The sequence below is a fragment of the Balaenoptera ricei genome, chromosome 16 (assembly GCF_028023285.1).
Source record: "Balaenoptera ricei isolate mBalRic1 chromosome 16, mBalRic1.hap2, whole genome shotgun sequence".
Taxonomy (NCBI): Eukaryota; Metazoa; Chordata; class Mammalia; order Artiodactyla; family Balaenopteridae; genus Balaenoptera; species Balaenoptera ricei.
This window is the reverse complement of record NC_082654.1, coordinates 42227813-42251196: the sequence shown is the minus strand read 5'-3', so window position 1 is coordinate 42251196 and position 23384 is coordinate 42227813. Positions and strand designations below refer to the sequence as shown.

Genomic DNA, 23384 nt, shown 5'->3' with positions numbered 1-23384 from the left:
TAAAACAAAAGCCTGAAGTTTCTTGGGGCTAATTTTTCGATCTTAGGGAGAAATTCTCTTAAAATCCATTGACCATCTGGATTCAACCTTGCCTAGAATGAAAAAGCATCTGAAAAATGAATTAGCAAAATGAAGTATAAACATAAGAAGCTCACAGCATATTACAGAAAAGAAAAGAAAATCATAAAAGAAGTCAGAATATATTTAGAGGACAATGAAGATACAACCTGATAATTGCATGTATCTCTGAGGTAAAAATGTAATTAAAATATTTCATTACATTACAGGTGAAATCAGTGAAAATGTTGTCATATGTCCTCGAAAAGTACCTGAGTATGTTTTAAAACTATTGAAACAAAAATAAAAATGACTTAATTGTAAAGGAGCAAAAATTAGATAAGCCTTATACATCCCATCTGCATGATGAAATACCAAAAATCAATGGGATCAAATCCACAGTATTTTAAGGAAAATGTTATGCCTCAAGAATCTTGGCCTAGGCAAGTTGTTTCGCATATATACAGCAAAAAAGAAAGATACTCTAGATCAGTTATGGATTCAAAAGCTATCAACTCTTCTAGTAAACAATTACTTACGATTACCGAAATTGAGAAATAAACCAAAATGAAGATCTAAATAATGGAGTTATTGTAGTGTAAAAAGACTAATAAATCTTCCTTTAGGTGGTTTGGATATCAAATAGAATCCAGTAGGAATCCAATAGAATTGTGATCCGTGGATCCACATGATAGGAATAATTTTTCCCTGCAATTAATGATCTTCCTCTGCTTCTGATCCTTCCCAGTTTCTAATGATACAGTTCTTGTGACATAACTCTTAACTGTACTTCATTTGGAATTTCTTACTTTATCTGATAAACAATTCAAACAAAGTGTTTTATAATTCTTTTCCAATCTAGTACTTAGAACAATGGATACAATTTTATTGTACTTCTTTATGTATCTGAAAATGGCCTAGAAAAATTGATATAAAAAGTGCATTTTCATCTACAAAAGCATATTTGTAAAAAAAAAACCAAGAAAAGCATCCTTACTGCCTTAAGTTATAGCATGAAAACTTGAATGAAAAACTGTGTAGCTTTAAAACTAAAATAGAGTTTTTTGAGCCATTAGGTTTCCTAAATTGGAAGATTAATAAACTATCCAGTAGAATTCATATCTGATATCAAGCATACCTTTATTTTTTCTCTATGGAAACTATGAACAGTGTGTTTAACTAGATTTAAAGTCAGCATGATCACTTGGAAAATCAGAATAAAAAGTATTCAAAGGGATGAAATAGCCTGTAAAATGCACAAGCTTAGCATTCTTCGGTTACCATTTGATGGTGAAATTTTGGGCCATATAAATCTTTTCTTTCACATTTCTTTGTATTTTCCACATCTTCAGCATAAGTATGGTATTTTATATTAAGACATGTATTTCTAAAATATTTTCACTTTGTGTATGCTGTGTAATTTCAAGTATATAAAAATGTTTATTAATAGAAAAAAAAAAAAAAGATTAGACTTGAGTACACCAAAATATTAGCAGTAGTAATCTTTGCATTGTGGGCATTTGAGTAATTTTGCCTTTTGAACTATTTTGTGTTTTTCAATTTTCTATAGCAAGACATTTCACCTTTATAGATAAAAGTCTTAAAATTTTTTTAAAAATACCTAAGACATATTGTGGCTTTGTGGTTTTTTTTTTTTTTTTTTTTAAGATTAGTTTTTTTTTTTTTTTTTTTAATACTTTATTTATTTATTTATGGCTGTGTTGGGTCTCTTAGTTTTCGTGTGAGGGCTTTCTCTAGTTGCGGCAAGTGGGGGCCACTCTTCATCGCGGTGCGCGGGCCTTTCACTATCGCGGCCCCTCCCGTTGCGGGGCACAGGCTCCAGACGAGCAGTCTCAGTAGTTGTGGCTCACGGGCCCAGTTGCTCAGCGGCATGTGGGATCTTCCCAGACCAGGGCTCGAACCCGTGTCCCCTGCATTAGCAGGCAGATTCTCAACCACTGCGCCACCAGGGAAGCCCTGTGGCTTTGTGGTTTTAAGAACATAATTGTTGCTTCAATATTATAGGATTTGTAAAGGATCATTTAAGTGTTCCTGGGGAATTTTGAAAAAAAAAAAAAATTGCCTGCTAATTACAGCATAAAATCTGTAAAAAAATTGTTCAGTCTAATAGAATTAACAGTTATTCTTTAATTCTCCTCCCCAACACAATGCTCATAGTTGGAATTGCATTATTTAGAGAAAGGGTTTGCAAGAACTACTAGATTAAATTGACCACCAATTCCTGTCATCCTGACTACACTGATTTACTACCTGCATCATTTATTTAGTTTTCTCTTTCCAGGAAGAAAAAAATCTTTTTAATTTGTTCACTCTTAGCCCATAAAAATATTTTGGTTTGAGATTTGAGAGTGTCAGCATTTAAGGTGGTATGTTGAAACACAAATATACACTATGAAGGCTTGGGTTGGTATCTCAGATTTGTTTCCCTAACTGTGTAGCTTTGTGGTCTGCAGGAAGTCAGTATTAAGGTTCTGTTTTACAGGATTACTTTGAGAACCGAAGGATATATAATGCAGGAATATATTTTTAAACTATACTATATAATTTAGAATATTATATTTTATCCCACCTGAATAACTTAAACTAAATAATCTCAACATAGTGATATAAATTTCAGTGACATTGGTAATTATTTTCCCCCAGTCTGTAAGTGTATTAAGTAAGGGTCCTTGTTATTAGTATCTTTGATATGTGAATATAGAGGCGTTACTCTTCTTTATTGCTCTTACTTTTTATATATGCTTTTCTTATTCATAATAAGACTTCTGACTTAGCTTATGTTATAATTAAAGAAAATATTAAAAGATATCACAAAAAATATTTTGTTTAAAAAAAAGCCTTTCTCTGTTAACATCTTTGCTTTTACTGTTTAACAATAAAGATTTTTAGATGGCAAACTCCTCGATATCAATAAAGACTTTCAGCCGTATTATGGGGAAGGAGGACGCATTCTGGAGATCCGGACTCCAGAGGCAGTAACCAGCATTAAGAAGCGAGGAGAAAGTCTAGGCTACACAGAAGGGGCCTTGCTGGCTCTGGCCTTCATCATCATCCTCTGCTGTATTCCTGCCATCTTGGTGGTTTTGGTCAGCTACAGACAGTAAGTATTCATACATGCTGAACATGGATAGTTCCTCAAGAAGGCATTATCAAAAAACTATCTCTGGTAAAATGGCTTTGTAGCTGTAAGATATTAATGCTGCAGCCATTTTGGGAGTGCTGTATTTTTCTTGTACCAAATGACCTTCCTTTAAGGGAAAACAATACAAACTGTCAAAACATTTGTCACAGATTGCTCAGCGTTCCTGTGCTCCTAAAATATTCTTATCTGCTAGGAATATTAGGTTACCTCCTGTAGCTTTGTTTATGCTCTTCATCAGGTTAAGAGCCTTGGGAGAAAAGGTACAAGGTATCCTGGGGCAAAGGCAGTGGAATGTCATATAGAAATAACCCAGTTCCAAAGGAAGGTCTGTAACCTAAATACATTGTCATGCTAGGTTTTTATCCATATTGTTAAATTTACCTCTATGCAGATGATTACAATGTTTGAAAAAATCATTTAAAAATCATAGCACACAATATGTAATTTTCCATATGGTTTCTTCTTTCCTGGCTAGCCTTGCTAGAGCCTATATTATAACATCTAAGAGTATATTTTGGCTGTAGAGGCCTTACATTTCTCTGGTTCCTACAGGCAAATACATCCATTTAAAATATCTATATTTTTCTTGTTTAGGCTCTTCAAAGTAGTCAAGTAAATTTTTCCTAATTTAAACATCTATATTTAAAATAGTCTAGCGAGCTATTCTTTATTTGACACTAGAAATGGGGACCCTTTGTGATACAGGGCTATACTTTAAGTATATCCCTATTGATGATGATTGGTGAAAAAATTGTGGAATAGGTTAAGAAGAGATGTAGCCCTGAAGGTGCCACAAAATGAAAGTAAGTAACAGACAGGAACCATAAGCCATATAAATTACTTGACATAACAAACAGTAAGAAATAATGGTAGAACAGCTTACTCACCATTTAAAATACTTACAGGGAAAGGACTGAAAAAGTCCTTATATATTCTTAAACTGTTATCTTTGTTGTCTAACACTGAGAATTTTCTATTGAATTAAATAAGGTAAGGTAATTCCAACCTGAAAGTTAAAAAGTACCCTCTGCATGAAGATACTATAGGAATATCTTCCTTCACAAAAGCAATGTGTAGTTGCAAATATAACATTTAGGTTGATATACTGGAGTTCAACGTGTGTTAGTAAATCAGTTGATATGCCAAATCTAAAGCCTATGCACAAACTTAATAACGGACAAATTTTTAGATTAAGCTATCAATCCAATATTAATTTTCATGTTAAATTTAGTCTATATTACAGTTTTTCTTTTTCATTCAAATGTTTCTCAAAGGAGCTTTATTATATCCTGCTAACATTAAAATCAGTGAGAAAACTTCTTATATTTGGCACACAATGCAGTGATCAAAACTGAAGCACCCTGGATGTTATGCTAAATGGTCTAAATTTTAACAAAAAATTAAGATGCTTAATATTTAAACATTGTAAAGATGCATTATTTAATCTTTTTAGTTCCGTAATCAGCCTGACACTCTATGAATGAATTTTGGTAACTCTTTTTTATAGATTAACAGAAGTAAACATGTTTCAAAGTAAAATTCTAATATTTTAAAACCTAACTTTTGTACCTTCGTATTCTGCTTATAAATAGATTAGGATGGTTATTCTTTAATACTAAGATGTGTCTTTGAAATTTGCTATGCATGGAAAACTAGGAGGCAAATGTGAAAAAAAGTGTCATAAATTCATTACCCAGGAGTGGCACCTTCCGATTCTAGCTTCGGCTTCAAAGTGAGGCCAAGAGTATAATCAGGGCTTGCTGCCTGACTCCATTCTTTTAATATTGTTCAAGTGTAGAAAACCAAAACGCTAACTATAAAGATCAGATCATCTTTAATATTCCATTTCTCTATCAGAGTTGAAATTCACATATGCATGTTTTAATCCAGCTTTTTTTATTCCATTTAGTTAATTTCTTTGTTTTCCTGCAATGAATGTTTTAACAGCTTGTAGGACTGTGACAGTGGTCACCATTTTCACTTTCTGAATTGAAATACTAGTTCCCCTACTATGTAATTAAGTCTGTGTCATTATGAGTTTAATCCATAAATTATTCATAATTTAGATTAAATCAAATGTTAAAATATTATGAATGCAGTATTTCTCATGTAGCTTTCTCTTTTTTTTTATTCATTGCTTTCCCAAACAGGTTTAAAGTGTAAGTATAATTACCAATATTTTGCATATGATTTTATGTGATATAAAAAGAAAAAAAAAGAGATAACGCTGATAAAGTAGGCAGCCTGCCCTGAACTATGCAATATTTGTCTATTTTGTATTTGTATTTTGTATTTGAACTACTTTTTAGTTCAAATTCCTTTGTGGTTTTGTATATATAGAATTGAGCTAGTTTTAGACAATTGGATACAAGTGGAAGAAATATGAAAAAGACAGTTTGCCCTTATAGCCTCCACCCTTTGGGATCTTGATTTTGAGGCAAGAATTAACAATCAGGATCCAAGAAAGTCAAAAAAGAGCAGCTTACCTCCAATGCAAGAATCACAGGCATTCCTAGGAATTCAAAGGAAATAAAAGCTAACCAAATCTCCCTCCTAAATGTGTACATCTACACAGCCCCTGTAAACTAATGTCAAAATGTTTTAAATCATTTTTAAATAACTTTTCTTTAAACAGATGGAAGACTAATAATAAAGGAAAATTATGTATCTTCTATATGCCTCACATTATGAAAGAGATCCATTAAACAACTACCAATTATCAATCACATTTTTTATAAATATTTTGCCTTCTCCCTTTAATATTATCATTTAACTTAATTTGCAAATTTTTCTACTGAATTCTACCCGTTTTTCAAGGAGTAAATATTTTAAAGAACCAAGGAGAAGGGGTTATACATAAAAGATACTCTGTGGGGATGCTTTTGTAATTTTATCAGTTAATAAGTTCAAATATTTCTGTAAAAATGTTTGAGTTCCCCTGATAACTGGACTTTATTATTGAAAGGTAGCCTATTGATAAGTATATGACTTCTAAAATGAGTTTTACAAAACCTCCTTACTTTACCAAAGACGCCAAGCTGAGTGCACCAAGACAGCCCGAATCCAATCCGCCCTACCTGCAGCGAAACCCGCAGCGCCTGCCCCTGCACCAGTGGCCATGCCCCCGCCACCTCCGCCGCCTCCGGGGGCGCATCTCTATGAAGAACTGGGGGACAGCACGATGTAAGTAGACCTTTCAGGGGCTTTTAGAAGTGGGTTTTGATGGATGCTGTGTGGTGAGTATTTAATTTCAACTTGATGTGGAAATACCTTTTACGGCCTGCTTTATTACATTATTTTAAACAGAAAATTGTTAAGATGAGAACCTAAGAAAAGTTAAATTGAAAAGTAATAACCAAAAAACAAACAAAAGATCATTAAAAAAAACTGAGTAACAGTAAAGAAGTATTCAATTTGAGGAGACATTTGCAGATGAACACGTTGAGTATCATATTTAATTTCTAAACCTTCAGAATCAGGCATTTTCCCCCAAATTAAAAATTAATTCTGAAGATATATTTTCTCATAAAAAATGAGGAAAATAAAGCACAATCATAAAATAGTAATTCCTGATTTGGTTTCAAAAGCCAACTCCTATTTGGTAAGAAAAAAACAATTCTGTGGTCTAAAATAATAGACTTTTCTAAGATACTACTTTAAGATGTTATAAAATAGAATAATTCAAATCTGAATGAAAATAAAGAATTAATATTAAATATCTAACCACTTAGGAATATTCTTTTCATTATATTCCTCTCTAATGAGACTGCTGTCTTGTTATATATAACTTAATATTTATAACTCTTGTATATACTCTCGTATATAACTTAATATTTCTCTTGCACTATTTGGAATCTCTAAGCAATATTAAATCATCATTTTTGAAAGTCTTTTAAATTATTGCTAAAAGACTTCATAGCTTTATAGTTTCTATAATGATGCTACCCTCAAACCCTTATTTCTTTTGGAGATGTTTAACTTGTCTATATTTTTAAAAATTTCAAAAGTAACTATCAACATGAAATGCAGAACAACCAAGGATATTATACAATTTTGAATATGATTAAATTAAATCCAGGAAAATTTTATTAACTGGAATTTGGTGGAATTGAGGGACTAAGACACATTCTACTGTGTTACATTTGTAGTATTTACTAGTAGGAATAAAGCAAGCCTCAAAAATTATGAAATGTATCTTTTAATGGGAAAACTGTTTTTAAACATATATATCATATTATAGCTGTATTAATACTATTATACAAGGTTATATTGAAAATAGTTTTTAAAATGTTAAAACTGATTTTAATATATATTTTAATGCTAAAATTGAATTTAAAAGAACTTAATGCCTGGCATGCTACTTCTAGAGTAATAATATAATACAGGATTCATGCTTTAAATATTTTTTTTTCATTTTTTTATAAGTTGAAAATGATGGTTTCTTTTTGAATTACTGGTGAATGTAGGAATTGAGCCAATAAGATTTGATTCTCTTTGATTGTGTTAACCACATTTAGCAAAACATGTTTGAACTAAAAAAAGATTTATGTGGAAAGTAGAATGTGTTTTATTTGAAATTAGTGAGGGATATATATTATTATATGTATACTATGACATCATCTGGAATCATATATTTGATGGTAATAATTTTCAAATAGCAACACTTAGGGATTATTTTTATTTGGAAAATTGTGGTAGATAGTAGAGGATTTTGTAATTCTAATATGTATTTATTGAAGTGTCAAGCTCTACACATTTAATTATCTGACAAATGTTTAAATTATCTATTCAAAAACTTTTTCAAGGATTCTAAGCATAAATTACTAGAAAATAAGCTATCTCGAAATGAATTATTATCAAATATTTTCTTTAAAAAATCAAGTCATTTTGAAAAAACAAAAAAGACTTCACAAAATAATTAACAACTTCATGTAGATTCAACAATTACTCTGTAAGAGTCATCATAGTACTTCTATATTCCTTCCAAACAATACTTATGTCTTCTTTATAAATCAATATGGAGTAACTTTTCACTTAGGACATAGAAGCAATTCTTAGAATCTCATTTAAAATTTCTGTTTTAGAATTGAAGTCATCCACGTTTAATAGAGGTGAATTTTACCTATGTATAGGAGATAGATAGCTAGGTGTAATTTTATGTGATAAGACAAAATAAATTCCATATGATTTTATCTAAAGCATTATTAAAATTATTCATATGAATAAATACAAAGAAAATATAAGATACATGCATTTTCTTTTTTTGATATGAATATTAAGTGTTTAAAGCAAGTTCCTGTTAATATTTTCATAATCATCTCAATTTAACTATAGTTAAAACTTCTTTTTTTCTATCACATGTTTTCTCTTTCTCACCTGTGGATACATAGGCATAAGTAAGTAAATAATATCATTCTAATACAAGGGTATTAGAAAAAAAAGATGCAATAGAATAGATTAACTGCTGTTTTAGACTATATACAGTAATCTTCATCTTTTACTGTACATTTACTTTTAAAAAGAAAGTTATCTTCTATACCTCATTCCCTCTTGATATCTTGAAATTGCATGAGTTTAAACAAGTGTTCCCACTGATAGTACCTGTGCCTAGCAAAAGGAGTTTCAAAATTCTCCTTATTTTTTAATTTGTTAAAAATATTTATGGATATCTTTCCATCAAAAATGATGTGGTATCATTGTATAGACAGTTCTTTCCAAGAAAAAGAAAACCAAGAACAGATCTACACAGAAACAACTGCTATATAATGTCAACCCTGATTTTTTAAAACTACTTTTTAAGGTTTTAAAAGTGATTGCTGTTGATTTAATCCAAGTTGTCTCCACTTTTGAATTATTCAGGAGGTCCTGACCACCTGTAAGAATTCTCTCTTCCAGTTTGTATTTTTGCCAAATGCCACAATAATAACTTTGGCTTTATATATCATTTTATTGTCTCACCTCTCATCCTAATTTTTATTAGGATGTGGCTTTGTGTCAATGTGGATTTTAATTTTTTTTCAAAAAATTTCCCTTTTATTTCATTTCTACTATGTTGGTAAATATTAAATAACGAAAATAAATCTGTTACTCTGAGCTTGAGAGCAAAGTCTAATGACAGACTGTTTAAAACCACAAGTCCCCAGTCTTTCTGGGGAGAGGGTCCCAATGCTTTCATTAGAGACACTTATTTGTGCCCTTTGAATTATCCAATTTTATTCTGACACACAGCCACTATGACTCAGTGACCATGTCTGAGCAAATCTTTCAGTGATATCAAAACTATGTTATATTAGTATATCTTTTCATTAAAGTGAGTCTTGACTAAAATTTGATCCATATCATGTTCAAAAGAAACACCAGAAGCCCCTCTTCTTATTTGTAATATTTATAGTGTTTTTAAACTATTAAGCATAAAATTGAGGGGCTCTTTCTGTATCCTCTTGCAAGCTTTATCTCAAATAGGAGAGTACTTTTAGCTCCAGGACAGAATTACTAAAATGAGAGATAATGGACAGGTACTGAATCAGATACAGCTAAGGATCCTTTCCTCAAAACAGTCAGCTCTGAGCATCCTTAAACAAGGCAAAGTGTATGAAACCACTAGCCAACATGCTGGTCTGCAATTTGGAGAACAGTGATTTATACACGAGAGAACTGTTATGTGTGGTCATGGAAGCTTCACATGGAAACTAAAAAAAGAAAAAAAAATCAGTGTGCAGATTGACACATTTTTTAAAAAATGAAAATTTCTCATGCTGCTCACAGCTCTCTAGCTTTTCCTGCCCTGCCTTTTTGAGAACAGAAACATCAAAGTAATGGCTTGCTTCAGTAGATTAGTGTTATTTGGCCTTTTATATTTTGAAGTAGTAATGAGAACCATAAAAACATCTTTCTCATAAAAGCTATGTCACAACCTGTTTCCTTACATTTCATTATCTTCTTTTCTTTCAAGTCTTTTCCTTCTCTACCATTTCCAACAAAGCAGGGAAAATAAATCAGTCTCAGAAGACAGGAAACATCAGCACTTTTCTTCCAATACTGTTGAGGCTCACAAGCAGACTCATGTAGATGGATCTGTTAAGAACAGCTGGCCCAAGTCTGCAAGAGAATTCACACTGATGTCTGATGACAACGACTTAAATACCCACAGTACCATTTACAAGGAATATACAGATCAAAGACCAACAAATTCGGACTTTTTACTAAGAACAGATTTTGTAGAGCCATTTTTACCCAAAATGCAAGCCAAGAATGAGTTTCTGAGGGGCCCAAGAGAAAAGATTCAGAGGATGTGGAATCGGCCAATCTGCTTACCTAGGAGACCAATGTGGGAACTTCCCAATAGGTCAGAAACCATAGCTCTAAAGCAAAGGCAAAGCAACAGGCAGGAAGCTGAAAATGAAAGTACTGGAACCAATCCAAACAAAAGAGGTAACAATAGACCCTTGCTTACAGCTGAAGGCACAAATGTAACAGAAAAAGAGGAAATAAGGCAAAGTGAATCACTGATTATACAAGGAACAGAACAGTTGCAATCTCTGTCTTCAGACTCTTCACTTTCCTCTCCTTGGTCTCACTCCTCATTCTCCACTTTGCCAACCGTTTCAAGACCTGTGGAACTCAAATCAGAACCTAATGTTGTTGTTTCTCCTGCTGTCTGTTCCTTGGAACTTTCTCCGTCAATGCCTTGCATTTTAAGTTCTGCACTCCTTAGCAGAGAGGCATCCACTTGTATGATGACTTTTGAAACCAAAAGGGACATTTTCGAAAACCTTCCCCATCCACTAAAAATCTCTCCTCCTCCTCCTCCTCCTCCTTCTCCTCCTCCTCCTCCTCCTCCTGTGCCTCTTATCCTTACTCCTTTTGCTCTTTCCAGTCTTCCTCCTTCCCCTCCTTCTATTCTTCCTCCTCCTCCACTTCTTCCACTTTCTGGTCCCCCTCCTCCTTCCTCTACTTCTCCTCCACCTTCGCTTTCCTCTCTTCCTCCACCATCTCCTCCTCTTCCTTCTTCACTGCCTCCTTCGACTTCAGTTCCATCCACGAAGTGTGTGTTTACACCAGCTATTAAACACACTGTCAATGTGACACCAGCCAAGGAAATGAAGTCCACTGCGATACAGCTGTCAACATCAACAACAGTGTGTAATGCAAATCCTCACAGGGAACCAAAAGGCATCCTCAAGCATATAAAAAACTTAGCAGAACTTGAAAAGTCAGTAGCTAACATGTACAGTCAAATAGAAAAAAATAATCCACAAGCACACCTCTTAAAACTTCAAATGAGTTGCCCTTCAGAGACAACAAATATGGAAATGACATCTGAACAAAACCAGGAGAATTTGCACAATATTGTTGAGGGAATTGAAAAACAAACTCACAGTCACTCTACTTCACTGTAATGTTGCTTTTCTGGTTTTAAATGGACAACTCTTTTGTTGACCATAAGCTTCAAGTGGAGGCAAATTTGAACATTAAAGAAGATTCCATTCTTTTACTTGAAACTCAATGCAATGCTGGTTTTTCCTCATTTTTAATTTAAAAGATTATTAATCTCACCATTACTAACTCATATTATAGATTTACCTTAATTTTCTTAACTACGAAGTAGTATTATTTGTCTACATTTATTTAAAAAGTAAGTAATTTCAATCTATTTTTCAATGGGCATATATGGGCATGAAAGTTAGATATCCAACTTAAACCAATGTTTGTTTATCATGTTAAGTTTTACATTTACTTTTTGATCATAGTTTTATATGAGTGTTCCAGGAAAACTGCAGACTGTTACAAGTAAGCTAAAAAATGATATCATATGTTCTGTTATTTCCTTGAAGCCTATGTATTTGGTAAGAAGAAATACTACCAAAGTAAAATGTTATGTATCTAGAAATGTAGGAGATGACAGACATTATGGTATTCCAAAATAAATCTCAGGTGCTATAAGATGTAGACATCTGTTTTCTTATAAGAACACCCTTTACTCTGGCTTGCTTTTATCTTCCTAGTATGCTTATACATTTGATAAATCTTTTACTTTTTTCAATTGCTGTCTTATTCTATTTATTTCTCATTGTGCTTTCTCTTCCCTTCTTTATAATGGAAATAAATCTTGAGTTGCTGACTTCTGTAAGACATTTCATTGTTCCCACAAATGTTTAAAGTGCTCTTTAGTTTTGCTTGTTCACATTATTATATCATCTCCTTAATTATAATTTTATCATAAGATTCTCCTTCAAAAATAATATTTATCTCCAGTTTAATAAATAAATTCTCATCTGTTTCAGCAAAAGAAGGTTAAGTAAATGCCTACAAAGTTTTATCTAGTGTGAATTCAGTTATTATTTCATTGTTGAAAATTATATCCATTAAGTTTATCAATAGTATAAAACGTGCTTATGTATTAAAATTTAGAAAAATGCATTATCAGTTTTATTCCTAGTTACTTTTAATTGCTATGGATAAATCATCCAAATTTAGCCTATAGCATGTAAATGAAATATAAAAATTTCAAATAGAAATCAAGTGGAATATATCTGGTGAACTGTCACCAGTTTTATATATGTCTTTCCTCTTTGGTTTAGGCAAAGAAAATAAAAAAATTATACTCTAGGTAGAAATTTCGGTAGTTGTAGTTGTTCTTACATCTTAGAGCTAAACTTGTTAAATTCTTAAAGGCATCAGCTAAGCTAAGTACCATCTTTCTGTCCTAATGAAAGCTACACTGGACCATCAAGTAATTACTTTGTTTTTTCCATCTCACACATGGAATAAATTTTGTTTACTGGAAATCCCCACTTTGAATACAAGTGTAATTGTTTATTATACTCTTCAGCTTTAATATTTTAGAAGATATAAGTCTGCACAGAGAAAAACACAATTCCAAAATATAGGGAAAGTCTTGCTTGATAATTGCCATTGTAAGTATATTAATATAGATTCAGAGCCCTACAATGAATGCATCATTTCATTGGTTTTGTTTGACTCATATTATGTGACATTTTTTCAAGAATTTGATCTGGCATCCCCAATTAACAATATCAAATAAAAAACGTAAAGTTAATTATTTTCATTAGTTCCTCTACTTCAGATTCTTTTCATCCAAATCAAGAGTAATTTTTTTTCCTGGGGTTCTTGAACATGAATTTTTTCTCTCTTTCACTGAAAAACTTCAGTTGGAGTTTTTGTTGGCAGCTGGTCATATGCATGAGAACTTGTGCTATTTGGCGGACTCTGACAAGGTATTATTGACAACTGTGTAAGCCTTTAATGTGCAAGTGTGCGTGTGTGTGTGTGTGTTCATGCTATTTTGTATCAACCTCTTGGAAATGTGAAAGAAATGTCTTGATAATTCCTTAGAATTCTTTGATAATGAAATCTCTAAATAATTACCAAAGAAATATAAGAAATCCAAATAACAATTTTATGTAGGTATGTATAGCCTTATTAAATTGTTACTTTGTCCTTTTTTATAGCATTTTTATAATTTAAAAAATTTATTAGTATCTTTTTTTGACTGGGAACTCTTTTTTCTTTCTTTTTTTTTTTAAACATCTTTATTGGAGTATAATTGCTTTAAAATGGTGTGTTAGTTTCTGCTTTATAACAAAGTGAATCAACTATACGTATACATATATCCCCATACCCCCTCCCTCTTGCATCTTACACTTTTCAAATGAAACGTCCATTGCCATGTTTTATATTTAATCTAGTGTTTCACTGACACATTATATTTAGAGATTCCCTTCATCATAAAAGTCAATTGGAACATCTTCTACATGAGACCTAAAAATATTCTTTGAGTATACAAGCCAAAATATTATTTCTCTCCACAGCTCTTAAGCCCCCATAACCTGACAACCAACCTCTAAAAACAGAATGCCCTTTTTTCATTCTGCACTTATTATGATCCAGTTAGTGCACAAGAAATTATTAGGTACCTTATTAAAAGACATAAACAGGTTACCATACATTATCCTTATTGTTAAAAGTAAACAGTAATACATACAAATGGTGTAAAATGAAAAATTAATACACATTGGATATAAACTACATAACAAGACGCATCAATATCATATGAATGGTTTCATAAGGATCAGTAGGAAGTCATGTTAATTGAAAGCAGACAGATAACTACACATATTGATTCTGTTGTTTACCTTTTCTGAGTTACTTTTTGCCTTTGAGCTAAGACAAACAATACAAATAACTAAATAAAAGGCAACAAAAAGGTTCAAAAAGTATAGTTCAACAAAAAAGTATAGTTCATCTATTGATATTTTTTAGTTCCTACATTATGGAAAATATTGCTAATGAAAAGAAGCAATTTAAATATCCTAGAAAAAAAAATATAGGTTTTATTGGATATTTTATATTACATATGTGACTCAGTAGTCATTATTAAAACCTAAATATGAGCTCTCAACTCTACATATTTCTAAAAGATACAAATTGAGTAAAAGCTGAAAATGTCTAAACTTCTAAATGCTTTAGGATTATCATTCCCCTATTGGCAGAACCATATAATATAAGCACCCTGCAACACCCCCAGTGGATGCCTGAAACCTCGGATAGTACCAAACCCTGTATATACTTTTCTGTCCTATACTAATGGGCGGGTAGTGTATACAGCATGGATATACTGGAAAAAGGGCCTACTCATATCCTGGGAGGGACAGAGAAGGACGGTGTGAGGTTTCATAATGCTACTCAGATTGGAGTGCAATTTAAAACTTACAAACTTTTTATTTCCAGAACTTTCCATTTAATGTTTTTGGACCATGGTTGACTGCAGGTAGCAGATAGAGATACCACAGATAAGGGAGGACTATTGTAATAAATTGCTGATAGCAATATATGCGTATAAGCACTATATTACCATTATTACCAACGATTTCAATCAACAATGCCTTAACCACTTAAGATGCATTCAAATAAGCAGACTTATTTTTTAAAGTCCTTGAAATATTTTAAATAAATTTTCTACAGATTGTTTTGCTGAACTTTAGAAAGTCTTCATAATAAATCTTCATTGCAATTGTTTATTAATTTCATATAGCGTAGTCAACAGCACCAGTTTTATATTTTAGGTCAAGTGTTTAATGAATAATAAATGAAAAATCTTCATAATTAATGACATTCAACATTGAAAAGATTCCATGCTTTTTTCCCTCTCAAGTACAGTCAACTGTTTCACTTACTTGTCCATTTAACTTTATAATCTTTAGGTAATATTGAATGTTTGGCTATTATATCTCTAAAAACTCTTTTACTTCATGTTTAATAATGTAATTGACCTTTAAAGGCTAGTCAATATTTTGCATTTATTATTTTTAGAATAATTTGACACAAAAAAGTCTTACAAACATTTGGAAGAATATGTTCTAGTCATGGAGATATTTTTTTTTGTCCTGTACCAATATGTTTTTCATGTATGAAGCATATCTTTTCCCCAAATGAGTATCTTACATGTATCAAGACTTGTTTAGGACAGACATGATGTAGAATATTTTTAATACAACTGATCATAACAAAGTATGTTATTATACACCATTGAGATAAAATAGATTGTGAATGGTTTGGTGTTCATATGGAATGAGGGTCTGGAGTGATAATTATTTTTAATAATGCAGGCATGAAACCTTGATTCTCCTGTCTTGATACTGCCACAAAATATATTTCTCACTGAGACAACATTTTAGAAAAATTTACCTTCTCAGTTTTTCTCTGATTTTCTTAAATTACCCTTATCTATAATTCTATTTAATCTGAAAATCCAAGATGTTTAATACTGATTTCTTCGTTTCTGCCTTGCAGGAGAGGTTATACATCAGAGGTAAGGGCTTTATGGTGTTATGTTACATTATAAGCTTATTAGGACAATATTTATGTTATAGGCAGGACTGATTTACATTCTTTCAAAATGAGGGTATTTTCATTTATTTTAACAAAACTTATAAGTATGCTTTGCTATTCATTTTCTTGTATATTTGTTGCTTCTTTGTTTTGGGGTTTTATGTCTATTATTCAATGGGTGAACAAAGATCAACTGCCGAACTTTTCAAAGATAAATTTATTTTTTCCTGAATTATTATCTCTCAATATTGTGACATTCCCCCAAATTTATTTTTCTAAGGCTATAAATCTAATCTAGAAACGGTTTCTAATTTAGATACTTTTTTTTTTTAATCAGTCCAAGGCTCATTCCTACCATGTTTGAGCTTGAGCTTTTGAAGAGTTAAAAACAAGTCAGACTATTAGAAAGCTGTGGCTTTTCTTTGTGTTAATTTGACTCTCAGTCTACAGAGAAGATACTGGGCATTCTGGCCAATGGTATTTGGTGAATAATACTGTAAGTAGTGCTATCAATGAATCACTGAGAAGTTAGTATAGTTTGGCATACAGCTCTTCAGTTAAGAGAATGAAGTAAGCATATGACCTAATTGGCTAACAGTTTAGAATTCATATGACCTAGGTTTTCTGTAAATCAAAATAAATGCATTTAAGAAAAACTGATTTTCAGGAATAATTATAACGGCTAACAGATTGAATCAGAATATCTCTAACTCCAACTTCCTACCCCTTTAAGTGAATACCTTAACTGCACTAACTCATTAACATCTGTATCATGGAAAATCTATCCCTTCAGTCAAATAGTTGTTCTATTGGCCATTTCAAACAGTTGGTTCATTGGTAGGATTATCTCCCTGAACTTCTCTGCCCGCTTTCCCAATGCTTACTTTAAGATTTATGTTGTATAACTATTCCCCTCAAAAGTTGAGAAGCCAAAATTTGAATTGTGTATCTTGTTTTCATCTGGTTAAAGTATAAATTATCATGAAACAGATCAATAGAGACTGTGTTTTTTGAAAAATATGGGTGAAATGGGGGGCAGTGGGAAATGATCTCTGCAAAAACTGAGGAAGGACAATTTCTTTAATCACAAAAGAATTTCTGAAAACGTGCTTAATGCTTGAGTTCAAGCAATCCACATTTTGGTAAAAAGAAAAATGGGGAGCATGTCTTAAATATAATGATGAATATATTACAACCATATCATTATTTTGTGTGCCCTACCCTTCTTCCTCATGAACCTGATTATATATAATATGACTGGGGAGAAAAAAAGAGGGGCAATTTAAAACAAGGTTAAATTTGCTAAAAAGAATTGTGTGATACTTAAAGTGCTTCAGAACCATAAATGACTCTTTGTACTATGAAGCTTAAACCAAAAAATCATTTATAGATTTTTATTTATTAAGGTTATTAGCTTTGATGTTAATTAAAACAATGATGAAATTAAAGCATATTAATTAATTATGGTCTAACATTAATAGTCAAAATATTATTTAATGCTGTTAGTAGCTATCACATGAATAATAAATCATAACCCAAGGTAACCAGTTTTAAGCTGTGGCCTTTTTTTCTCTCTTTTCAATGATAATCTACTTTTTCCACCTGAATTATTTTCTAAAACTTTTTCTATTTTACTTTCCTTTGGCAGCAACAACAACTGCTGAGGCCTTCTCTCCTTAAACCAGAGGTATCAATTTTTTTTCTTTTCAACCTTCACTGAGTCTTGACAATACTTTATGTGACTTTGAGGCCCATCTAACATGTGGACAGAGTGGGTGGCTGCCAGTATGGCATAATTTTACAAGGAAGAGAAGAGGTGTTTTTAAATTAAAACAACTAAGCAAATAAATAAGCAAGCAAATCACCTCTCTGCTGTTTTCTGGTGACTGAAATTCCAAATTTTTAGCTTCATTCTCTGGGAGTTAGATAAATAAGACCTTTGTTCCTATTAAAAACAAGCAATCATTAAATGAAGCGAGTCATGAACCTGATCTGTCAGTTATCTTAGTGAATCTAGATTCATCAGAACTGTTCTTGAGATCAGATTTAGGTTAGGCAAAGTCTGAAGAAAGACCGCTGACATCTGTGCTGAAATCACAAAGGTAGAAATTAGGTTGTGATAAACAGACTTTAATCATTGAAATGTGATTCAAAATACTGCCTTTGGGCACATGTCTGTTTTAAGATGCCTATGACATGTTCTTCTGCAAAAAGAAAAAAGATATTTGGAGTTATATAATAAATGCATATCATTTTTATTTATTTATTTATTATTCGTATATACTTCCTAAATAAAAAGCATATATATTAAAGTTAATTTTAAATATCTCCTTACTTTGGAAAATTTAGTATTTTATAAGCTCCACTTAAAAAAATTATTCCTTTATTCCTATTTCTCAACAACAGAATCTTAACTTTGCTAAAGACAGGCATTTTGTGGTTAGAATTTACTCCCCAAAATTGAGAGGTTGAGTGACAGGAATATTCAACTTTTATATATTTTATCAAAAATTTCCATGGAGACTTCTCCATAAACTGTTGAATCTGATAACTCAGAGTTAAAATCCAAATGCCAGTTACTGGATGCAAGGCCTTAGTCAAGCTATGTATCCTCCTAAGCATCAATTTCATCTTTTATAGAATGTTGGCAGTAATATTTAATATATAAGCTCCTAGCTCAGCAGCTGGGACATAGTGGGAAGAAATTCAGTAAATGGTAGTTATTTTTCTTGTTTTGTTTGCATCAGTATAAACTTTTATACTTTGGTCAATAAGATACTAGGTTAATTCTATGTGTGTGTGGTCAGCAAAAATTAATTTTTAAAATAACATTAAGCATTTGATCTGCCCATAAAAGCATCTTTGGCAACAGGGACTGTGTGGAACAGCAAAAAAGGCCACTATTCCACTATGTTTTCGGGCTGACTTAAGGAGCTTCATGGTCACCAAGTCCTTCCTCCATTGTCTTTTTTTCTGGGTGGTAGAAGTATCCAAGACTGACCCTTCAGAGTATTCCCTTCTACTAGCTCCTATCTCTCCCTACAGACTATAGAGTGACAGATTAAATCTATGATTGAGTTTCCTGGGTTCTTCCCCAGTTGCTCTATCCTTCTATTGTATTTTTTAAAGTCATTTGATGCCAGATATATATTGTAGCTAGCAAGAGCTGAATTTCATTTACTGTTCAGAGAAAAAGAAAAAGTACGTGTCTGTAAAGAAAATTGATTATTTTAAAATCTGAAATCCACTCAGTCGCATTATGTTTCCATAAATATTTTTCATTATTGCTAAAAGTTATTAGAATTCAACTTCAAAACCTTTGGTTTTTTTTAAAATTGTTGTAAGAACACATAACTTGAGATCTTTCTTCTTAAATTTTTAAGTTCGCAATACAGTATTGTTAGCTATAAGCAGAATGCTGCACAGCAACCTCTAAACTTTTTCATCTTGCTTAATTGAAACTTTAGACCTGTTACATAGCAACGCCACATTTCCCCCTCTCCCCATCCCCTGGCAACCATCATTTTACTTTCTGCTTCTCTGAGATTGACTATTTAAGATAACACATGTAAGTGAAGTCACGCAGCATTTGCCCTTCTGTGACTGGCTTATTTCACTTAGCACAGTGTTCTCAAGGTTCATCCATGTGGTAGCATATGGCAAGAGTTTTTTCTTTTCTTTTTTTTTAAGGCTGAATAATACTCCGTTATGTACCACATTTTCTTTATACATTCTTCCATTGATGGACATTTAGGTTTCAACTTAAATCATTTGGCAGTCTTTGCTCAGTCTCCCTATGTATTAGATAAAACATGCATTGGTCAAGTAGTTAAGTCTTACTTCTGAGACCTATTTGCTTCATTTAAACCAGTATAATTACGTTGCGTTTTGGATGCCTCAAAAGTCTAAGCCTACCAATATGAAATGTGTATTTTTTTAAGTATTTAATTTGAATAAGTCAAATTTAGACTTTAACTTTGTCCCAATTTCTTATTGGTCTGAATTGGCTTCCTACAATAAACCTTTTCCTACAATAAACATTTTTATTGGAAATAAAACTGCAGACATAAAATCATATAGTGCAGCAAAATGAATTTTTACAGCGTGCTCATGCCCTACTAGCTCTCCAGAAGCCCCTCCATGTTAACACTCAGATATTATTTCTCCTTTCCCTAACCACTCACCTAGCTTCTTTTTTCCCAAGATAAGTATTTAATACATATATTTAATTTCAGCTTTATCGAGGTATAAGTGACAAATTAAATTGTAAGATATTTCAAGTGTCCATTGTGGTGATTTGACATATGTATACACTGTGAAAAGACTAACACATCCATCCTCACATATTTATCTTTTTTTTAATTTTTATTTTTTTGGTGATAATATTTAAGTTGTACCCTTTTAGCAAATTTCAGTCATACAGTACAGTGTTACCAACTGTAGTCACCATGTTTTATATTAGACGCTCAGACCTTGTTCATCTTATAGCTGAAAATTTGGACACTTTCACTAACCTCTCCCTATTTCCTGCACTGAGCAACCACTTTTCTACTCTGTTTCTATGAGTTTGGCTTTTAATTTGTTTTTTTATTTTCAGATTCCACATATAAGTAATACCATACAGTATTTGTATCTCTCTGTCTGGCTTGTTTCACTTAGCATAATGCCTTCAAGGTTCATTTCATGTTGTCATCACAAATGGCATGAGTTCCTTCTAAATAGAGCCGTTTATTGCTCAGTAGCAGCAATATTGTAGCCAATGAGGTTTTTCCAAAGTGTGATTACTGCTAATTGAAAACTTTTTACCTGGTTTCTAACACCTAGATTGGTTTGTCTGTTTTTGAAGTTTATATAAATAGAATAATATAGAATCATGTTTCATTTTGTACCTGACTTCCTTTGCTCATCATTCTGTTGGGGAGATTCATCTCTGCTGTGTGATGTAGTAGTGTGCTTATCTCATGGACTTTTGCATCAGTTTCAGTTTTAGGCTGTTATAGATGATGTATTTTGGTGAACAATTTTACATATATATGTTGGGCACATAGACTGAACTAAATTGAATTTCTGTGAAAAGAGATGCATATATTTGACTTTGGTATTATTCCCAAACATTTCCCAAATGGTTTTGCTAATTTATAATCCCTCCAGAAGTATATGAGAGCTCCATGTCCCTGACACAACATGGTATTGCTGATCTATTTATCTATCTATCTATCTATCTATCTATCTATCTATCTATCTATCTATATATTTACTTTTAGTTAATCTTGTGGGTAAACTGAATCCTTTTTAACATCAAAACTGGATTCTTTTGCAATTAATTCACAAAGTATTTGTAACTGCAAATTCATCAGAGAGTACATTTAGTAGAGGAATTGCAAACTTATAAAAATCTAGGGAAGTGATGTAAATGAACAGAGTTTATTCAATGTAAAAAAAAAAAAAAAAGAGCAGATGGGGCATCCTATTGTGACTGGGGGTGTAGATGTAAAGAATAATGTGGTTGAGAATACAGCAGTAACCAGGAGAAAACAAGATTGCTTTAAGGAGTAGTACCACCAACTAAATTCATGAAGTATAAAAATATGAGCCCAGTGTTGCCATCTTTTTATTTTTTGAGAGAAATCAAAACTCAGATCTTTAACAGCATTTTCTGATTAGCATTTGGGCAACTAATCACTTTTTTAAAATGATATTTGCCAAACAAAGCACAAGTGAAGGCTATTGTCCATTTCCATCATGCAGGCTGTGAATTTCCACACTTTTTAAATGATATATTAGTGTCCACAGAGGACTTTTCCTGACTCATACTATATCTGGATCAACAAAATTAGTTCTTATGAATAGTAGATGATCTTAGAAATAAGTATCCACTCGTTTTCCTGTGTATACCTATATGTTTTCCTTCTTCCCTTTTCTTACTTCATTGCAAATTAATTTGGTTAAACCTTGGCAGTTCAACTTATTTAAATGTTAAAATAGAGTTAAAGAGGGAAATACAGTGAAATTGAATTTAATAGTTATTTAAAGCTAGTTCTATATGTATGTCTCAGGAAAAATATCTTTCCATAAGTGTAGAGTGACAAAAATCAATATTGTCTGGAATTTAGAACTGGAAACCTCGAAAGGGCCTATTGTCTGACAAATTTCTTTAAAAAAAAAAATTAAATTCAGAATTAGCAGTATGTTTTAAAGTGTAAATATCCTTGGGATATATCACACATTAGCACATTTTTTATTAATGTATAAATGATTATTTTCAGATCCTTTCATAAGAATAGCATTTGATGAATGGAAGAGCTCTAGATACTAGAAAATTGTTATCAGGATGATGAAACAGTGCTGAAGATAATGTTATAATTTTCTTCAAGGCTAAAGTGTATTAGTAATATGTTAAATAGATTGAAATATTAACTGTCTATTGATAGTTTTTAAAATTATCTAAGAACAAATGATATGCTTATCCGTTATCTTTAACAGGTTTACCATTAGACAAAATTTACTTTCCCCCTCCTCAGTTCTAATAGCATAACTTAATTTTGTGTAAAAGAGTTAACAGCCAAATATATATATATATATATATATATATATATATATATATATTTGAATATGTTTAACTAACATTTGTAATTAAAGTTATTTTGACAGCAGTGTTTTGAGTCATCGAATACTAGGTCTGGAAATCTGACATTGAGCTGAAATGTGATAAGAATTTATTTTCAAATGTGATTTCTCTTTTTGAATAATAGGAGTTATCCATGGAGTCTGGAATTGATCCTGGCCAGGAATATGGACAAGATTATTACAGTTATGAGCATGGGTACATCTTCAGATTTTTTATCCAGTATCTTAATATTTTTATGAATAATAAGGTGTTATTAAATGACTTATTACTAGCATTTTTATGAGTGTCATTTCATCAGTTTCATTTTTGAAAATGAGTTATGTATCTAGTTTTAGCTTCAATCAAGTTTAACCATGTTTCTATATTGAATTCTGTTTTGATGTTTATATTGATATTGGCTACAACTTGAAAAATGCAATAAAATTATTCAAATTATTTAAATCAGAAATAGAAGTCAAACATATTTGCTCAATTCCTGAATTCACCATTTCTTTCATATGAGATATTTAACATTTTATCTAACCAATCAGCCTCAAGATTTGCCCAAGAGAAATGAAGAAGAAAACATACTTTAGAATCCAGTAATAAGCATTTCAAAAGTCAGTTCTACACACATAAGTTAACTGCTTTCTAAACATACAGTAGAGGAAAATAAAGACCATTACAGATCATATTTGAAGCAGA

The 23384-nt window shown here is 31.8% G+C and overlaps 1 protein-coding gene and 1 long non-coding RNA gene across 5 annotated transcripts in view; one reads left to right on the top strand and one right to left on the bottom strand.

The window, feature by feature from the left end:
* The window catches only part of LOC132350211 (uncharacterized), a 403110-nt gene that overhangs the window by 109663 nt on the left and 270063 nt on the right, over nucleotides 1–23384 (bottom strand). The gene's annotated exons all lie outside the window — the stretch shown is intronic.
* PCDH15 (protocadherin related 15) overlaps nucleotides 1–23384 on the top strand; it is a 748372-nt gene that overhangs the window by 721062 nt on the left and 3926 nt on the right. For 3 of the 4 annotated variants that reach the window (XM_059899157.1, XM_059899156.1, XM_059899158.1), the window contains exons 23-25: nucleotides 2960–3178; nucleotides 6251–6403; nucleotides 10173–11729. In XM_059899157.1, coding sequence (XP_059755140.1) covers nucleotides 2960–3178; nucleotides 6251–6403; nucleotides 10173–11619 — 1819 coding nt within the window. In that variant the 3' untranslated portion in view covers nucleotides 11620–11729. Of the gene's footprint in view, nucleotides 1–2959; nucleotides 3179–6250; nucleotides 6404–10172; nucleotides 11730–16033; nucleotides 16053–17720; nucleotides 17760–22824; nucleotides 22896–23384 lie in introns of those variants that run through there. The other variant, XM_059899155.1, reaches the window with a different exon arrangement.